The 19,767-nt window shown below is 48.4% G+C and overlaps 1 protein-coding gene across 10 annotated transcripts in view; it reads left to right on the forward strand.

The window, feature by feature from the left end:
• LOC121433402 (histone deacetylase 4) overlaps positions 1-19,767 on the forward strand; it is a 257,632-nt gene that overhangs the window by 227,916 nt on the left and 9,949 nt on the right. For all 10 annotated transcript variants that reach the window (XM_041631766.1, XM_041631771.1, XM_041631765.1 and 7 more), the window contains 7 exons: positions 1,780-1,887; positions 4,137-4,192; positions 5,131-5,218; positions 7,107-7,226; positions 7,929-8,026; positions 14,280-14,398; positions 16,382-16,515. In XM_041631766.1, the coding sequence (XP_041487700.1) occupies positions 1,780-1,887; positions 4,137-4,192; positions 5,131-5,218; positions 7,107-7,226; positions 7,929-8,026; positions 14,280-14,398; positions 16,382-16,515 (723 nt within the window). The remainder of the gene's footprint in view (positions 1-1,779; positions 1,888-4,136; positions 4,193-5,130; positions 5,219-7,106; positions 7,227-7,928; positions 8,027-14,279; positions 14,399-16,381; positions 16,516-19,767) is intronic.

The following is a 19,767-nucleotide window of genomic DNA, read 5'->3' on the forward strand; positions in this document are numbered from 1 at the left end:
AAGGGAAGCAGCTGGACAGACACTGGAAGAAAGTAGTAGGGAAGTCTTGTCAAGTCTTTGCAACCTGGGCTACTGTAATGGGGATTGTTCAAGGGTTCACCCCTTCCTCTGTGAAGAAGGGGGCTTGGCCAGACTACGACACTTACCTCTAATGTCCAGAAGCGTACAGTCTACAGAAAGCCCTGGAAGATCAGGTGAATGACATGCATAGTCCCTTCCCCAAGTCTTAGCCCAGGTCTAAAGCCAGGCTCCCTCCTCACACTTGGGAAGGAAATGATCACTGAGCTCATACATAGCCTTTGACTTGACTTGAACTGCCCAGGACACTGCTGCCCCCTGGACTGATGGACTGTCTCCTGCACTGTCACCTTTGATATTATAATGAGCTGATAATGATTTGATTCTCCAGCCGAAGCTGGTCTTCATAGGACCACAAGCCACTGTCTCAACTTTGAATAATGATGCCTCCCAGCAGGTCACCCTTTGGCATTTGGGAGCTCTTTAAAGAACATAGCCAGGGCTAAGTACCCCTGTCAGTGAAGTCTAAACCCGTACAAAGGAGTTTTAGGTTGTCTGTCTCTGAGGGTGAAGCTTGTGGAAAAGCTGAAAAGGGTTGCTCCTCCCACTGGTGATCAGTGTCTATCAGTTAGGATGGCATGGAAGGCCCAGATGGAGATAAAGAGAGGTGCTTGTGGGTCTGGATTTCCAGCTTCTTTGAGTGCTCAGAGATGGTGTATGTGAGGATCTGGCAAACCTCAGATTTAAGAAGTTAAACAGCTTTAACTTCTTAGCCAAGCAACACTCACCCTACTCCCCCAGGCCATAACTCCCTGGCAAGGCCTAAATCTCAGTGTATCTGGTCCAGGCCCCATGTATCCTCACAGGGCACACATACATTGACAGTTGTTCTGTGCCCTGACATTGCAGCCCTTTAATCCCTGCCTAGACTCCGCTTTGGGCTTTCCTGTAGACCCAGTAGTGGGAGTGCCTTGTCTTGTTCCCCACTATCCAAACCTTAAAAATATATCCTCCTGGGCCTGCAAGATGGCTCTGCAGGTAAGGATTCTTGCTGCCAAGCCTGACAACCAAGTTTAATCCCTGAGATTTATGTAGTGAAAGGAGGGAACTGACTCCTTTAAGTTGTCCTCTGACCTCCACAAGAATTTACTTTCATGTGTTCATACCTGTGTACACACACATATTCCAATGTAAGCTTTAAAAAACTGTAATGCCGTCTCCTTTGCCCAGGCCAGTAGAGAACTGGCTGGCCTGCTGCTGTTTGAAGTGGAAACTAACAAGCCACCTTCCGGCTACCCAGGACAGACCTGGTGGTTCTTTGTTATGCCTCATGCCCTAGTCCCATTTAATTACTCTCAGCCCATAGTAAGAGCGTGCAGTTAAAATTAACACAAAGTAGAGCACTGATTGTAGTTTCTCTTCCATTTCATTTTCTGCTTGTTAACACACTCTTAGCTCCAGTTCCAATTTCAAAAGTAGCCTAGGATCCTCACTGTCAGCTTCAGGTCTGTTGGAACAGGTGAAAGGAGAAGGATATCCCAGAGGGGATGGAACATGGTATTTCTGGTCACTTGATTCTTATTCCTGTGTTTAATGTTTTAGCACATCTCAAAGAAATGTACCTGATATGGGTTGCTGTGTCTGCCCTGGCCAGTCTACAACACAGGGGCAGAGCTTTAGGGGATCCAGGCTGCACAACCCTGTGTGATGGCAGTGACAGTGACCCAGGATTTGGCTCACCGAGGAGTGTTGTTTTCACAGGTGGATAGCGACACCATATGGAATGAGGTACACTCGTCGGGGGCAGCCCGCCTGGCTGTGGGCTGCGTGGTGGAGCTGGTCTTCAAGGTGGCCACGGGAGAGCTAAAGGTCAGTCAGCACAATAGATCTAGCTGGGCGACACAAGGAGGGTCAGTCCAATGTCCTTTTCCTTCTGGCGAGGGCCTGGAAAGCATTGGTGCAAGTTGGCTCCTGTCCAGGATAATGTAGACGCTCCATGCTGATGAAAATGTATAGTTCACATTCTGAGGTGGATCTGTGCGGCCCTTTACCCCTTCCCAGTTGCTCAGGAGCCCAGAAAGCTTTTGTTCATGTAGCTCCCTCTTCAGTATCAACTAAGTGAGATTTAAAAAATGAGACATTTTCAGAGTACTGATTGTAAAATAACATCTGGCATAGTGCATGGCATCTAGATTCACATCTGTCTTACAACAGTGTGAAACTGGTGGAGAGACACTGACCTGTGTAAGCAAGGGTTGAAAAGGGAGTGTCTTGTGGTCTTCATGAAAACTAGAGACTAGCTAACTTCTCTGACCTGTGCCAGTGTTGGCACATGGCAAATCTTGAAGGTAGTGCAGCGTGGACCCTGCAGCCGCCTGTTTGTTGTGTAGTTGTCTCACCCCCAAGATGTTTACTGAACCAGACAGCGGTTGGAAAGTTAAGGTCCTAGATCTCAGCATCCCTAACCCTAACAGAAATCATGCTTTGTTGTGTTTTTAAGATTTATATACTTTATTATATGTGCAGTGTTAGCCTGCACGTATGCCTGCACACCATAAGAGGGTACCAGATCTCATTATAGATGGTTGCTGAAAATTGAATGCAGGACCTCTGGAAGAACAGCCAGTGCTCTTAACCTCTGAACTGTCTCTCTAGCCCTGTTTTGTTTTTTTAAACTCTTACTGCTACCTACCACTCATCTCATAAGAAATGCCATCCCGTCCAAAGTCCCTGTGCATAGGGACAGGCACGTGTGAAGTCCAAATCCCATCACTGGCACCTCCTGTCTATCCTGTTCCCAGAAGTGAAAAGCATTATTCTTCTTGAGAAGTGTCTTAGATCTCAAGCTGTAAGGCCCATAATTTTGCTCATCTTTACAAGAAAAAAGTATATCTCTAAGAAAAGAGAGTCTGACTCAGCTCACAGTGAACAGTGTGCAGAGAGGCTTCCTGTAGCTAGCCAACACATGGCCCCATTCAGTACCATCACACTGTCTTCTCTACTCAGGATGGTATGCTAAAAGATGTGGGCCTGAAGATGGAAGGCGTCCACTTTGTGGAAACTTACCATGAGGATGCTCATGGGGAAACGTCCCCTTGGGAATTCATTTGTGCTCATTGTCAGGGCTGTTGTATATTCATTCCATGCTTGCCTGCTGCTCAGCACCATACATAGTGTTGTCTGCTCAGTACAAGAGGCAGGTGGAATCGGAGGCTTGTTAGACTCCTGAAGCCAGTGCCCGGAACTCAGCACAGAGTGCAGGCACAAAAATGAGAACAAAGTTTGCAGTGCTGAGTGTCAGAGGGTGGCATCTGTCTTGGGTCTTTCCCTCTCAGCCTTACCACTGCCCTGTCTTGTCAACCCAGTCCCCTTGGCTGACCTTTGTGTGCTCAGCCCAACACTTCCTGGGGCTGGAGAGAGTCAGACTTGGTTGAGTGTTTTAACAGCAGCAGCCCCAGTGGTGTGCCATTGGTTCTGTAGAGTATAAGTGATGGGGTGTAGGCTGTGCAGCCGTGCCATCCAGTGCCAGCTCTGTCGTGATTATCCTTATAGATGGGAGTAGAATTGGGTGCTGTGGGTGCAACAGAGGTGAGCCCAAGACCTGCTTGAAGCATAGCATGGACACAGCAGTAGTCTATATGAGCACTTTGTTTTATTAGGGGATGATGGGAAAACAAGTTCTTACACAGTGTAGGTGAGACTGGCCTCAAGCTCCTGATCTTCCTGCTGGAGTTTAGCATGCCCAGCTTTCTTTTATCTCTATCCATGTTTGCCACAAGGCTGCTGGTGAGCAACAGGCAACAAGACTGTCTGGGATCCTAGGCCACACCCCCGCCAGTGTCTGCAACCCCGACTGTTGACACTTAGAAACAGAGCCAGTGGGCCTACTGTCTGTCCTCAGGTCAGGCTTTCTGTACAGACTAATTAACAAAGGAGCCAACTTACAGACTCCTTAACAAAGGAGCCAACTAACCCCATTTCCCATCCATGTCGTGGGATCAGTGATAATGGAAACCGCATCAACCTGTGGAGTCTGAATCTGATGACTGGTGTTTGTGCTGACTTTGGGGTATGAAATGCCTTTCCTCACTGTTTCCCACTGTCTGCTATCATTGCAGAATGGCTTTGCTGTGGTTCGCCCCCCAGGACACCATGCTGAGGAGAGCACACCCATGTAAGTGGACACAGGAGGCTGATAAAAATCATGGGTGGCAGGGCTGGGTGAGCATCTGAGGACCCAGGGAGGAGCTGAGTGGCCTTGTGTACATCACCCAGGCTGTGTTACTTTGTCTCCCTTGCCCACAGCCGAGGTAGACCTGTGATTTGAGAGTCGTGCAGTTGGATGAGGAATATAGACACAAAGACTTCCCTGTTGAGTTTAAGAAAGATGGTTCAAGTGGTTGAAATTATGACATCAGGGAAGCTGTGCCTGAGATGTGTGTGATGATGCGTTAGGTCCTTAGCCCACGGGAATAGTACCATTCATATTTATGATGGGTTTTACCACCCTTTTTAACCTAAGCATGATAATTCCTCATAGCCTTGCAGAGGTTGACCCAATTAGATAATCTCAAATAGTTATCTCCAAATGATTTCATATCCTGTCAAGTTGACAACTATTATTAACCTTTAACAGTGTCCGTGTGTGTCTTCAGTATGTGTTTGCATGTGTGTATCTGATATATGTAGATGTATGTATTTGTGTCTGTATATTTGTGGTGTGTGCATGTGTGTTTGTATATACCTGTATGTTATATGTGTCTTGTAGTGTATAGACTTACGTGTGCCTGTGTGCATATCTGGGGTGTAGGGAGATTGTCTATAGTGGGAAGATGTCTTCTATACTGTGTGTGCTCATACTTCAGTATGTATTTCTGAGTGTGGTATGTGTGTCTGGCAGGTGGGTCTTATGTGACACGTGCTTATGTACCTGTGGATCTGTAGTATATGTACTTGGCTTGTGTGTCTATGTCTGTTGGTTAATCGCTAGCACCAGTTAAAGGTCCCAGTTAGGAACCGAATGGCCTTCTCCTGGACCCTCCAGAATCTCATAGACTGTTGATATTCTACTATGAGTTGTATAAAAACAGTAACTAGACATCATCTTTGCAGGGGGTTCTGCTATTTTAACTCTGTGGCAATTGCAGCCAAACTCCTCCAGCAGAGGCTGAATGTGAGCAAGATCCTCATTGTGGACTGGGTGAGTGACTTCCTGCCCAGGCAGGCCTGGAAAGAGCATGCATGCCCACCTGCTCCCCCAGTGGACGACCTGACTGAGCATGGGCCTTCACCTCTACTGACACTTGGAATCAGGGAACAAACTAAACTTTCTGAACACGGTCCCAGAAATCAGCGAAGTAAAGCCTGAACCCATTAGAAGGTGGATTCAGGACTGAGACCAGCCGATCCTGCCAGTTATTAGCCTAACCTGCCAGGATAGTACACACATTTGAGGGAGGCCACCATCGCTGGTCTTCTGTATGACCTCTCAGGAGACTGGGCTTTGAAGGTCATGTTTAAGCCTGACTCTGTGCTCTGACCTGGGGACATGAACCTGGCTGCCCACCTTATGCTAGCTGAGACTCATTTCACACAAGTGACTGTGCCTCCGTCTTCCCAAACGAGCACAGCTTCTCATAATCCAACTGTCTGGAATGGCTGCTGCTTCTCTGAGAGCTAAGCCAAATGTCAGAAGTAGCCAGATGTCGGGATATGCATGTCAGCACCCCTTCTTAGTCAAGTGCCTGGGTGTCATGAGCTCCGAGCAGCAGGTGAACAGGCAGTCTGGGCTTCTACCAGACCTGTGATCATCACTGTGGCCCCAGGACAAGCTGGATGACCCTGCACTGCATTTCTGCATAATATGTGAAAAGCTGTAAGAAGCCGGTGGATCTAAGACACATGCACAAAGAAACACTTTGATTCTGTGTCTCTTGACATACTTTAAGCCCACATCAGGTGGGGTTGTCATTTGGATTTCATGCCCTTCCAATTTCAGAAAGAAACAACAAAACATAAACCAGGAGACAAGTCAGCTCTTGGATCCAGAATAAGACCAAGGCATGGAAGGCAGTTACCAGTGAGCCTGTCCCTCCTGCAACCTGACCCTTCCTCAGGGAACAAGCAGAGATAGATATGGGCAAAGACAGAAGTGCCGTACAGTTACTGTCAGCATAGGTATGACAGTTAGGCTGGGAAGAGCTGAGTCAGCAGGTGCCCCACATAAACACTGTCTCATCTTCCCAAGACCAGGGCACACTCCCCAGGACCACACTTTGCATGATGGTGACACATTGACACTACTATGACTTACTGTACACAGTGTTATCCATGGTTGCTCCTCTCAGCGGGGACCTGGTGAAGATAGAAGGGGCACTTGTCTTCTCGAGTGGTTGAACATCCACATCCTACATTGAGCACAGATAACCCTGTAGAGAAAACTTTTCACACACACAGCCATGCAGTGCAGAGCCACCCAGCCTGCCCGTCCTGGGAACCAATTCTCATGGCCCACAGCAGTGGCCACAGGCCTGGCAGAAATCAAAGCTGCCTCTTTTTCTTGCTTTCTGGTTCTCAGTTACACAGGTATCATGTCTTAAGAAAACAGCTGCTCACTTCCGGATGGGGGCCTGGGTAACCGTCTGTCACCTAAGTTCTTCTTCCATATGCCCTATGCGATGAGAAATACCTTACATGTACCTGAACGTAGCCAACCCATAATCGGTAATTATCTTGATGGAAGTCGGAAATGGCTCACTGTAAATGAGGCAGGCACATAAGATGAATCAGATGGCTTGGTTTGAAATCCCAGCCTCAACTCAGCTGGAAGCTAGCCCCATTCTCTTCTCTGAAGTCAGGAATGTGCTCTGGTGTGTGTTACAGAGACCCTGCCAACTCAGACTCTAAACTTCAGCATCTCTTGATGCTGCTGACACCCCTAGCACCTTACTATGAGACGCAAACCAGGCTTAAGATTCTAAGGTGTTCACCAAGTAGGAACTGTTACCCCAAGGTACAGGGGACAGCTGGATGGTGAGGGCTATACTTGAGGCCTGGTCCTCCCTGAGTCAGTTCTCTTGGTCTCTCAGGATGTACACCATGGGAATGGGACTCAGCAGGCCTTCTACAATGACCCCAATGTTCTCTACATGTCCCTGCACCGCTATGACGATGGGAACTTCTTCCCGGGAAGTGGAGCACCAGATGAGGTACGTAGAGTATGTGAAATTTTGGGGACAACTGGGGGGACATGCCAGCTTAGAGCCAGGTGCTACAGCTATCTGGAGAGCAGGGCAGATGCAGGCCACCCCAGACTGCCATTCTAGAAAATGCTACCCTAGATTATGCTGGGCATGCCTTGGACCAGAATTTTGTTCAATGTTCAGTGAGAATCTATACATCATTTCTGGTTCCATTCAGGGCAAGGAAACATAAGGAGTTGTATATTGTTCCTCCAGGACACCGGCTTCTCTGTACCTTCTCTGTACCTTGTGATGCCTTTCCAAACCACTGTCTTTAGTGGGCATCCTTAGGCAGCACACTCATGCCCCTTGTTCATCTGGCATTTGGTACTACTTGGTGGTCCCAGGAACATAGAGCCTACCTTCCCAAGACAGTCCCAAAGTATAGAGCCTCTTCTGTGCACACATGATGCACAGGTCCTCAGAAGTGTCTCTCAGTGGTTCCTCCTAGTTTAGGGTCTGTGAGCAGCTGCAGCCCTGTAAAATCTGCTCCACTGATCTTAGTGCCTGGTATTGGAGTGGCCAGCTTCACTGGTGAGCACATGCACACAGGACTCATGAATATTCCTACGGGCCTGTCATCCCAACATATCCTAATTCAAGTGTCAGTTGTCTCGGGTGGTCTTTTCAGAGTGCCATTGACAACAGTTTCTCTCCTTGTGACCACAGGTGGGCACAGGGCCAGGCGTGGGTTTCAATGTCAACATGGCTTTCACGGGAGGCCTCGAACCCCCCATGGGTGATGCAGAGTACCTGGCAGCCTTCAGGTGAGTACCCATCTGTTCAGTCACACAGACTGGCCCTTCTGAGTCCAGGGGCAGCCAAGCAGACTGGGGACTCCGGGGTTGATCTTTGAACTGTCTCACTTGTGTTACCAGCTCCCTTCTCATGTGAGCCTGTTTGGGTCCCAGTGATAAGATGAGGAGACAGTAGGTGGTGGAGTAAGACTTCCCCTATGCTGGACACCTTCAGTCAGTGGAAACTGAAAGTGTAAATCTCAGATCTCATTTCCTGCTCACTCTTCCACAAAGCCTTTGTGAAGGTATAAAAAGTGGAAATTAATAAAGGAGAAGTAGGATCCCCTTTATTTGTATGAGTATCAGGGAAGAGTCATCTCATTATATCACATCTTTTGTGCTGCTGTGGCCCCTTAGATTGGCTGCAACGTGGTTGCTTTTTAAAAAAACATTGACTTTCGTTGTCCATAATTCTTTGTATTTACATCAGGCCAGACTGAAGCCATTCATACAGCCAATAGTGGATGGCTTGGCCTGTCACTTTCCTCTTGTTACACCATGGTGACTTTCCCTAACTGCTGTGCAATGAGGAGACACCACTCAAGTCAACCACAGCCCAGGAGTGGTTCCAGGGCCTGGATGGGCCCGAGGGGCCTTCAGTCTCATAAAATACTTTATTTATTCATTTTTACTTATTTATTTGTATTGTGGGTGAAAGCATCATCAGACCTCCAGGGGTCTTCTCTGCCTTGACCACTGTACGTATGAAGCACATGTGTACAATCATGTGCCTTATGTGCATGTAGACATGCTTACGTGCAGACATGTGTACATGTGTCTGTATGTTCCTGAGGGGCACTATCTATATGACTGTGTGTGTGTGTGTAGTGTTGTTGTTGTTGTTATGTGCATATATGCCTGTAAGGCATAGATCTCTGGAAGTATAAGCACATATGTATGCAAGTGTGTATGTCGCTAGTTGGTGAGCTGTATCTGTAAAATGTATGTGGACTTGCCTATGCTCTGTAGCTGTGGTACCAAAAACTCAGAACACTTCTCAGTATCTGCTCATTTTGAAACAGGTTCCCAGTCCCATTTCCTATTGGAGAGGTGGTTAGGGTCCAGTATGGTAAAGGCCTGACCCAGTGGGTGTGAGTTGACCAGACTAGAAGTGACAAATCTCAGTTGGTGAAGTTACAAAGGTCTGCTGTTCAGCTATTGGCCAGTTGCAGGCAAGGATCACTCAGGCCTTAGAAGCTTTGTGCTGACTGCCACCTGCCATTTACCTCTGATCCCTTTGGTTGTTTCCGGTGTCTCTACACGCCACTGATCTGTGCCCGCCTCACTTACAAACTTCCCCCAAACACTAGGAAGTCTGAGAAAGCTAAACCTGAGAACCAGGGTGTGTCATACCCTCTGCATAGCACTGGAAAAATAGCCTATCCATAATGTGAGAAGAAACCACTACCCAGTTAGTGACCTTTGTTTCTGAGTGGATACCGTTTGCAGGTCAGGGCCTGTGAAGGCTTCATGGTGACTCTGGTACAGAGAGAAGATGGTATTCGCTTGATGACAGTAACAGATACCCTCCACTCACATCAGTCCTTGCAGCCGGTGACTGGGCCGGCCCTCGTCCCCCAGGCCTTGCTCTCTGCCTTCTGAACTGTGCTCGCTGGAGGCATTTCTTGAGTATGCCTGCAGTTCTGTGATCCGGGGGCCAAGTCTGACCCCTGCTGTCCCTGCCCAGGTATCTGCAGTGTCTGACCTGCCTGTCCAGCCTTTGAGGTGAGCCTTCCTTCCTTAGTCACCCTGACATCTGTCCTAACGGTTAGCAAAGTATATGGATGATAATCCCTTTTTGATGGTGCCTTCTAAAGCTTCAATTGCTTTGAAAAGGGAAATTGTTTCAGGTTGCTTTTTTTTTTATTTTAATGTAAAGTAGTACTTTGAAGTTCACAATTTATGGTTCCCTGGGCATCAGGTGGGGAAAGAAGGGTCAGAGGCTCCTTCCCCCTTTCTTCTGCAGTCTACTCCTTTGGGGCCCCATGGGATAAGGCATGCCTCAAAGACAGCACCTTGTTCTTCAGAGCCCTCTACTGCCAGGTCACATTTTCAGGGGATCAAGCATCAGATGAAGAAAAGATAAGAAAATTGCCCCTAATGAGATCCAGAAGTGACCGGCACTTTCTCCTCAGGCCCAGACACTTGTAGGAGAAAAGAACTATAATTCAAACCAGGCCTCAAGCCAGACACAGCTTTGAAGTTGGCGGAGCTCAGGCAGAGCACTATGGGCTGGGAAGCAGAGAGTGAGTGATACACTGTCCTTAGCGTCCTGGACCTGTCCTCAGTACCTGGCCTCTGCAGTGGAACAGTCATGTGTGGCACAGGAAGCTTAGCAAAGATGGTGCTGGTGTTCTGATGGCATCTTAATTTCTCACTGGCCTCAAACTACAAAGCCTATTGCCTGTCTGTGGACCTTGAACCCTCATTCTGTTGTACAACCTGCCGCTGTTGCTGCTTTTTCTAAACAACTGAGTGGTGTGGTAAGACACACGTGGTCCCTGTGAGTACACACTCTGATATCTGCTATAGTTACCACTCTGCCTTCTAAATGGCTTAATATCTGAGAGACAAGGACTTGCTGTGAATATATTTGGTTAAACTATCAGCTACCTTTTTAAAAGGTAGTTGCAGTTCATGATGACATCCCACTGCTTCCTTAGATAGAATTTTAGCAGAGTCAGTGGTGGTGGTCTTAGAAATCAAGAAACAGAAACGTAAAGCTCAGCATTGAAAATCTAGTGAGCCAGCAGCCTCTCTTGCCTGCTTGACCCCCAGACAGGAACCAGGGATAAAGCTCGAAGCTCTGTGATTCAGTGATTGATGGCTCCCAACCATCAGGGCCCTCAGATGCCCCCAGAGGTGAGGCCCAGGCCAAGCCTTGTGGGGGAAAGGATATCCACAAGGAAACTGCCTGTACGCCTCAGTCCGGGGCAGGAGTTCTGTTGAGGGTTTGTGCCTGGTGAATAATAAGTGATAGTCTTCTGCTGTGGCCTGGGAAAAGACCTGGTCCCAGGATGAAGTGGGCAGGATGTTTGAATCAACTAGTCCAACAAAATGTAAAGAGGCCTGAAAGGCAGGACTACCTTGTTAAACAGTGACAAACCATGGCATTGGGGGGGTGGGACTAGGGTGAATATGAATGTGGGCAGTATGACCTCCAGCTTTTGCTTGTAGGGGGTTGAACATCACCAGGCCAGAGATTCAGAAGAGCATGTTTGGGTATGTAGCAGAGAATGCTCTGACTGGGAACATTGTGAAAAAAATGTCTGAGTTGGCATTTAGTAATCCAGGAAAGAGATGTTTGGTGCATTAGGAGAGAATGCAAAGTGAGGACTCTACTCCGGTTCCTAAGAAACTCAAATCAGGGAGAAACCCAGACCACCCAGTTGAGGCCAGAAGAGCCTCCCATCAGCCCAAGTGCTTACAGTCTGAGTCTGCCCTCTACAGAGTCTGGGTTTTTAATTCCTGCTGTAGGTAAGTGGGAGGAGGTGATGGAGGGGCCTGTGGAGGAAAAGGCAAGCTCTTGAATTAGAGGTTGTCGGTGTGGGGAATTGGGGATAGGAGTGCCAGAGTGAGCAAAAGGAGATGAGGGGTGAAAGCAGAGTGTCGAGGGGACCTTGGTAGCTTTGCTGCGTAACATTGACTCCTGGATGAAGGGACACAGAGCTTAGTCCGCCACCCCCCACCCCCCACCCCACCCCACCCCACCCCCGGCTGTGGCAGCCACCAGCCTGGACTGAGTTAGAGAAATAGGTTGACTGACTCTCCAGATGGAGCTGGGAACCCCTGCTCTCATGTGGGAACCTAGCTCTTGAGGCACTGACTGCAGTTAGTGTGCATCTCAGAGATGCCCCCTGTGTGCATTCTGCCCTCTCATGAGACATGGGATGTATGGCTATGGGCCTCTACATTAGGTGCTGGCCTTTCCGTGTGGCTGACAGTGAACAGTTTCTCTGTGAGATGCAGTGTGAGCCTACATCCCTGCCTGGTGCACCAGCCCTACTTTTTACCAAGCAAGCCACAGCGCAGACAGAAGTAGGCATGTGTCCTCTGGACCATGTGTGTAAATGAGAGCCCACATACCACAGCCTGTGGGGTGGTTGATTTGAAAGCAGGACAACACTGGTAATGAAGGATGCCTAAGCTATAGAAGAGACACTCATCACACTACATACATAGGACCACTCGCCTAGGCACTTCTGAGGACCTGTAGGGGTCTTCATTCCCTCCCTGCACCAAGGATGAGCTATAATCACATTTCCACCCTTCTCAGAGAGCTATTCATTTTGACTTCCTCCAGGAAGATAGTAAATTGATCTGTTATATTGGGAAGCTTCACCTCCCTGCCCCTAATCTCTCACTCACAGACACAAATATACACAAAAACACAAAAGAATCTTCTATTTCAGGAACTAAGTCGATGATTTAAAATTTATTTTGGGAGATAAAATGTAAGCCCAGTCTCCCATTTAACTTTGAACGCCAGTTAAATAAGGACATTCTTTAAGGTTCTTTCCTGCAAGGTGGTGGGTAGAAGGCACATCCACTGTACAGCAGGGCGTATCCAACTAAAAAAGCTGTGTCCCAATAAGGAGCAAAGACACCCTTGGTATCACACATGACTGCTGGAGACACCCTCTACCACACACCCTTCACATTCAGGGCTGTCACTAGTTACCCTAACTTCAGCACATTTCATAGTGAGCCTAGGAAAAAGACTGTGTCTGCTGGTACCCGCTGCCGATGTGTACATGGGACCACTTAGACTCCAGCGTGGGGAATGGCTTAGGTTTGGTTCTGGACCATAACACACATCTAGTGTAAGCATCAGTACTTGTGGTGCGAGCTCCATTTAATAATGATTTTAGCAGAACTTTTTTGGGGGCAGGTTTTGGGTATTAAATAGCTCAGTTATACTTCAAAACCCACCATATGCCCTTGTTGCAGTGCTTAGCAAGTGCCACACTTGGCACAAACAACTATGGTTTTACTTGGAAAAAAAAAATGACTTGGCTTTAAAACCCCTATCAAAACCATGATGGGTTCTATTACTCTGTTGAAAACAACGGTTTTGTGACAATGTTTTCATTGATGTGGTCTCCTTGGTGTGATGTGGACACCCACTGCCAGTCTAGCCATCTTGTCAGTTCAGTGTCCCACACTCCCAGAGAAGAGAGCCCTGCAGAGCACTCCTGGGGAGACAGGTTCACTCCATGCAATGATGCCAGTGACACAGAAGCCAGAGGCCCCAATGGCGTTCTTTACCCTGTGACTGATTCCTTGCTCCTGACCACTGTGGCAGGTTTCTAGACAAATGCCAGTGTGTTCACTGGGTAGATGCTCAGCTTAAATGCTTTGTACCAATGAAATGATAGTCTGGTATGCTTGTGTTGCGGCGGGTCACAATGACAGCTGTGTAGTCTGAGGCTGAGGTGCTGCTCTGAAGAGCAGGATATAAGCCATGCAAATGATTCCAGAGCAGATATTCACAGCCATGGCTCCTGTGTGGAATCCACCAGTGTTTGCATCTTTCTTCATTGTCCGTGGCTGCTGCTTTTACATCACAGGCATCTGTATTGCCCAAGACCATGTGGCCCCAAGACTAAAAGGCCTCTTGCCCAGACTTTTGGATAAAGTGTGCTGGCCTTCATCTGTGGCTACCTGGATGTGTCCTGCACTATACCAGTGGTACACAGAGCCCCAAGGTACAGGGTAGCCTTGGAAAGGCCCTTCATCCTGAGACAAACAATTCCAGGAGACACTAGACTGTGTATACCCTCCAGAAGAGCAGAAGGCCAACCCCTCCACAACTGCCCAACTTTGGTTTCGAATACATATCTGAGCTTCGGTTACCTGAGGTTGAACTTGGTATATTTTTAATAAACTCTCCATACTGACCAGAACTAAGCCAACTGAAGTAGCACATAAGGCCATACCACTCCACCTTTGTCTGTCTGAGCCTTCCCTGGGAGTTCTGATGTAGATAGCATGTGTCCTGCCACCCTGAAGTAGAGGAATTGGCAGCCAGGGTTCCACCTAGACTCATTCCTGAGTCTGTCCCATTAAATTCTGAATATCTTTAAATTCAGAGTTGATACTTCTGCTGATTTTAATAGGGAATTTTATTAAATAGGAGAGTTAGAGGAGAAAATGGAGTTGTTGGTCTTCCATATGCCATGCCCTTCGCTAACCTAGTGATGCCTTCTCCTATCCTTTGCAGAACGGTGGTAATGCCAATTGCAAATGAGTTTGCCCCCGATGTGGTACTGGTTTCATCAGGCTTCGATGCTGTGGAAGGCCACCCCACACCTCTTGGAGGGTACAATCTCTCTGCCAAATGTAAGTCACTAGTGTTTACCTTCCCTACTTGCATGTCTGCTCATCCCACAACTGGTTTGTTGTAGTAGGAGCTGTGGGCCGCTTCCTGCCTCCCTGGCTCCCGGCCGCCTGGCTAGCTCAGTTGGTAGAGCATGAGACTCTTAATCTCAGGGCCGTGGGTTTGAGCCCCACGTTGGGTGCCACTCTGTAGTGGTGCGGAGCGTAGAGGGAGGAGCAGCGGGCCGCTTCCCACCACCCGGCTAGCTTTACCCCAGAAATAATTACACGGAAACTGTATTCTTTTAAATACTGCCTGGCCCATTATCTATAGCCTCTTATTGGCTAATTCTCACATCTTGCTTTAACCCATATTTAGTAATCTGTGTAGCACCACAAAGTGGCTTACCAGGAATGATCTTAACCTGCATCTGTCTCAGGTGGGAGATTCATGGCGACTGTCTCACTTACCTTCTTCCCAGCATTCTGTTCTGTCTATTCCACCTACCTAATTTTCTGTCCTATCAGGGCTAAGGCAGTTTTTTTATTAACCAATGAAAGTAACACATAGACCCTCCTTCATCAGTTTGTGTTCTGTGTGAAGCAGTAGGAGGCACATAACCTTCATTTCTTACTCAGAATGAAACTATGCTAGCAGCCATCAGCAGGCCCTGGGCAGCAGGAGGCTGAGAGTTGAAAGCCATAGACTCTACCCTGGGGATAGAAACTCAACGGGGCCTGCACTAGGTTCTGTCAACTGGACTATGGACACTAGACAAACATGCAGTCCTTTTCCAAGTATGAGAAGGCAGGGTCCCATACCAACATGTGCCTGGTGCTGAGTTTTGTTCTCTGCTAGAGGAGCAGGCCCTCTAATCTTTGAATAGGCTGTGGAGCTGGAGGAGGAACCAATCAGGACTTATATCATATAGTGGAGGAGGAACCAATCAGGACTTATATAGTGGCTGCATTTCTCCATGGATGAACTTGTTGGCTCTGTATGTGACCTCTGCATCTGCTCTGCTGCAGCACATGGCAAAGATATGAGAGGCCTCTGGGCTGTAACACCTTGGGTCACAGTGGCCTGACAGTTTCTCATCCAACTGTGGTGCCCAGAGGCAACAAAGAGCCTGGGTTCCTAAAGCCTGACCCTAGTACCTTACTCTGTCGGGACCTGGATCTGCTCTCTCCTCCCTGCCCATCAGCACATCTAATCAAGGAGGATCGCCTCTCTCTTACCTTCACCAGGGAGGGTATGCACTCAGCAAGGGAATAATGAGCTATGAAGTGGCCTTTGGGAGTCAGTGCTCTATTACAGGGCATCTTCGAGCCCACTGAACCTACTGTGGGGTCCAGACAGGGAACTAAAAGCACCCACCATACTTAATAGTCTCTGTTACCACATTCTGAGCTGCTTTTATATCCAGCCCCAAAGCCAGCATCAGTGTTTCTGTCAGACACACCTGGGTTCGCCATTAGTTTCTGCCCACTAGCATTTCATAGCTAGCAGAAGGTGCAGCCTAGTATGGACCTGAATCGGTCTGGTGAGGGGCTGGTCAAGGTCACTGTCTTACTAGGGCTTTCCCATGCCTAGCCAACATCAGCCTGCCTGACTGTGTGTAGTATCCCCATGCCAACCAAGTGACATATCAGGTGGGGACTGTGAACAGAGAGAAGACTCAGTGACCTTAGATGGAAGCAGATACACAGGTATGGATTGCGAAAGTCCTGTCACCACACACAGCATTGATACGGGCATGCTTTTGTCTACGTGTGTATGTTTGTACAGAGCACATCAGATGCCCAGGAAGACAGGTTAGTATACAGCCTTTGAATAGGGCTGGCTGCATTATAAAAATACAGCAATGAAACAAAAAGTCACACTCAATTGGGTGAAGATGAAATCCTCAGTTACTCGAGATGACATCTCAGCCTCTGGTATTTATAGGTGGTACTGTGTGGAGTTTCTGAAGTGCTCCGTTCCCATATATCCCTCTTCCTTTGCAGGTTTTGGGTACTTGACAAAGCAGCTGATGGGCTTAGCTGGTGGCCGGATTGTGCTGGCTCTTGAGGGAGGCCATGACCTGACAGCCATCTGTGATGCTTCTGAAGCGTGTGTTTCTGCTCTTCTGGGAAATGAGGTATGTAGTCATCTACAGAATATGTCACACCACAGGCAAAAGCCTGCCACTAGGAGCTCAGGTGGTGGAGGGCATTGGTCTCTGACTTGGGTGAACAGTTCACCTGGCTTGGGCTGCAGCTGTTCCCACCCATGTAGTAGGGCTAGTATGACTTTTGCTAAGAGATGAGCAGAAGGGACACAGAACTGGCCTAAGATCTCAGAAGTGCTTGGTGCAGCTGGTTCTTCCATCCTGTGTCAGTCATGGAGTGTGATGGCCATGCTTAACTCTTCCGGGCTCCCGTATGGACAAGGTTTCTCTGGCAACTTGTCCATGGGCTTGGGTGGTGTCTTAGTTAGGATTTTTAGTGTTACAACAAAACACACCGAAGAGCAAGTTGGGGAGAAAAGGGTTTATTTGGCTTATACTTCCAGATCATATTCTATCATTAGAGGAAGTCAGGACAGGAAATCAAGCAGGGCTGGAACCTAGAGGCAGGAGTTGATGCAAAGGCCAGGGAGGGGAGCTGCTTACTGGCTAGCTTCCCCTGGCTTGCTCAGCCTCCTTGTTTATAGAACCCAGGACCACCAGCCCAGGGATGTTACCACCTACCATGGGATGCCTCCTCTCCCCCACTCCCCTGCCACAATTGATCAGTAATTGAGAAAATGCCTTACAGCTGGATCTCATGGAGGCATTTCCTCAACTGAGGTTCCTTCCTCTGGTGACTCTAGCTTGTGTCAAATTGATACACAGAACCATCCAGTCCAGGTGGTATGAGCATGTTCAGGCTGAATTATTAGCTCAGGGCTAGACCAAGTCCTCTTTATTCAGCAACCATTTGCCTTCTCTGTTTAGGAGTGATCCTTAAGGTCAGGGCTCTGCATAGCTCCACTGGTGGGGCAGGACAAAGTCAGAGGCATTGGCCTGCATAGCAGTATTCAAAGGCCTGGTCAGATAAAGCTTTTGAGGGCAAAAGTAGAGTGAACACTGTGTGTATTCCCTTCCACTATATCTGAGGAGGGTCCCTTGTGTGTATAACTGCACTAGCAGAGGTCCACTCCAGCTGCAGGCTAGGATGAGAGTGGCATTTTCACATAACCCTGGGAGCCCCTAATGCATGTGGTACCATTGGCAAATACCTTCCATGAAAAATTCTCAAATCCTATTTTTGAGAACCAGTAGTTCTCAACCTTTCTAATGTTGTGACCCTTTAATACAGTTCCTCGTGTTGTGGTGACCCCAACCACAAGATTATTTCCATTGCTCCTTCATAACTGTAATGAACCATAACGTAATTATCTGTTTTCTGATGGGCTTAGGTGACTCTGTGAAAGGGTCGTTCAATTTCCAGAGCAATTTTCTAGGCCCTTCTGGCTGGTGTATCTGTCTCCGAACTGGCGCAATTCTTGCTTCATAGGGCTTGCTCACATTGCTTCCCTGTGGGTGGTGTGCAGGTGCTAGGAAGGAGCCAGACAGGAATGGGGAACTCAGTGATGGAGTCTGCAGCCCAGGAGCTGCTGGGTCTGTACCCTCAGGTAGCTCAGACTAGCCTCAGGTGTCGCATGCAAGCACGTTGGTCTCTGGGAAATAGTGGCAGGTGGGTCAGCAGCTCTGAGGCCCATGGCCCTCCTGCACCTGCTCCTCAGTCAGGAGTTCTCAGGCTATCCCCACCCTGTAGGCCAGGGTCTAGATGGCTCTTAGAAGACTCTCTGACCTGCCAGCTCAGGGCTGCTCTTGAAGACAGCAAGGCTCTAACTGGGCAAGGAGTTGTCAGAAGTCCACAGACTACCACAGTCTCATAGTCAAGTACATTATGAGTCATCTGCTCTGCACGCTTTATTCTAGAAAGCACAGAGAGGAGGAGAGAGTGAAAACTCCTGTCCTCACTGTGTTTAGCTTGTACGCTTGTGGAACCAAAATGCATATTCCTGTTTTGGTATGAACCCCATTATAAGAGAACCCCCACACACACCTGGCTCCAACCTCTGCCCCCGTGCTACCTATAGGATGCTCCTTCATCAGAGGAAGTGGATGCACATCTTAGCCAAGGCTTTTTGTCAGTCCCAGAGTACACTGAGCAAACATTGAGCCCCACCCAGCTCTCATGACTGACAATCCTCCCTGCCCTCCTTTGCAACTGGCATGAGGGAAAAATATCTAAGCACAACAGACAGCAGGTCCCTTAAGGGGCAGTCAGCCACAAGTGTTCACGTGTTGCTGGGGAGGGGAATAGCAGAGGGCCTGTTCTGTGTTCCCCAACCCTACCTGCCCAGCAAACTTGCTCCCACTGGCTTCTCTATAATCCTCAATGTGAAAGGGCCACCAGAGTAGTTAGTGTTGTTTTCCAAGATGTATTTCATATGTACACAGGTTCCTGCGGCATTCACCTTAGACAGTGTCCCTTATGGGAAAGACGAGAAAGAGAGAGCACACAGAGTACCTTTTTACTGTGTGACTTCTAGTCTGAGGATGGTGGAGATTGAGGGGTTTATGGATGTGTTAAGGGCATTGGCAGGTGCTGGCAAACCAGACCCCAGCCTACAGGGTAGAGACAGCCTGAGAACCCTTGATGTGTCATTGGGCAGCAGCCTTCAGACGCCATGAAGAGCAGGTGCAGTAGAGGTCACAGATCTCAGACAGAGCTGATGACCCATTTGCCACTATTACCCAACAACTGTGCTCAGTGCTACAGGAAACCTAGGAACGGCAGCCAAGCCAAGTTTCCCACAGCCTACTGCAGATCCTGACCCTTCTGTGAGATGCTGGGAATTAGAGGTCAAGGCAGAGGCACTGGTTAGGTGTCTGTGGCTCGGTGGAAGCCTCTTGTGCACCTTGGCATGGAGTTATATGAATATCCCAGGAGAGGAGGGACCTAGATAGTGTGAGAGGGCGGAGATGCCAAAGACAGGGAAACTAGAAGACAGCTGTGTGGACAGCATGGAGAGGCTGGGCCCAGAAATCCAAGATGCAGCAGAGAAGGAATTAGGGAGGAGGCAGATGCTTGAAGGATCTGTCTGAATCCCAGAGCTTCACCCCAGGTTAGCCTGCACTCTTAAAACACTGAAACTGTTACTCTATATGCCAAAGACAGTAGGAAAAGCACCGCTAGGGTCCTGAGTTCCAAGGCCCTAACAAGGGATTTGCGCACACACACCTGACAGGGGTATCTGCTAACTATAAGCCCAATGAATAAGGCCAGTATGGGACAGGGAACAGCTAACTTAGTCTGACAATCAGTTGACCCTCACAAAGAACCAGAGGAGAGCTTAG

Source organism: Microtus oregoni, unplaced genomic scaffold, assembly GCF_018167655.1.
Source record: "Microtus oregoni isolate MIOR12 unplaced genomic scaffold, Mior012 000038F_ref0000394, whole genome shotgun sequence".
NCBI classification, from domain to species: Eukaryota; Metazoa; Chordata; class Mammalia; order Rodentia; family Cricetidae; genus Microtus; species Microtus oregoni.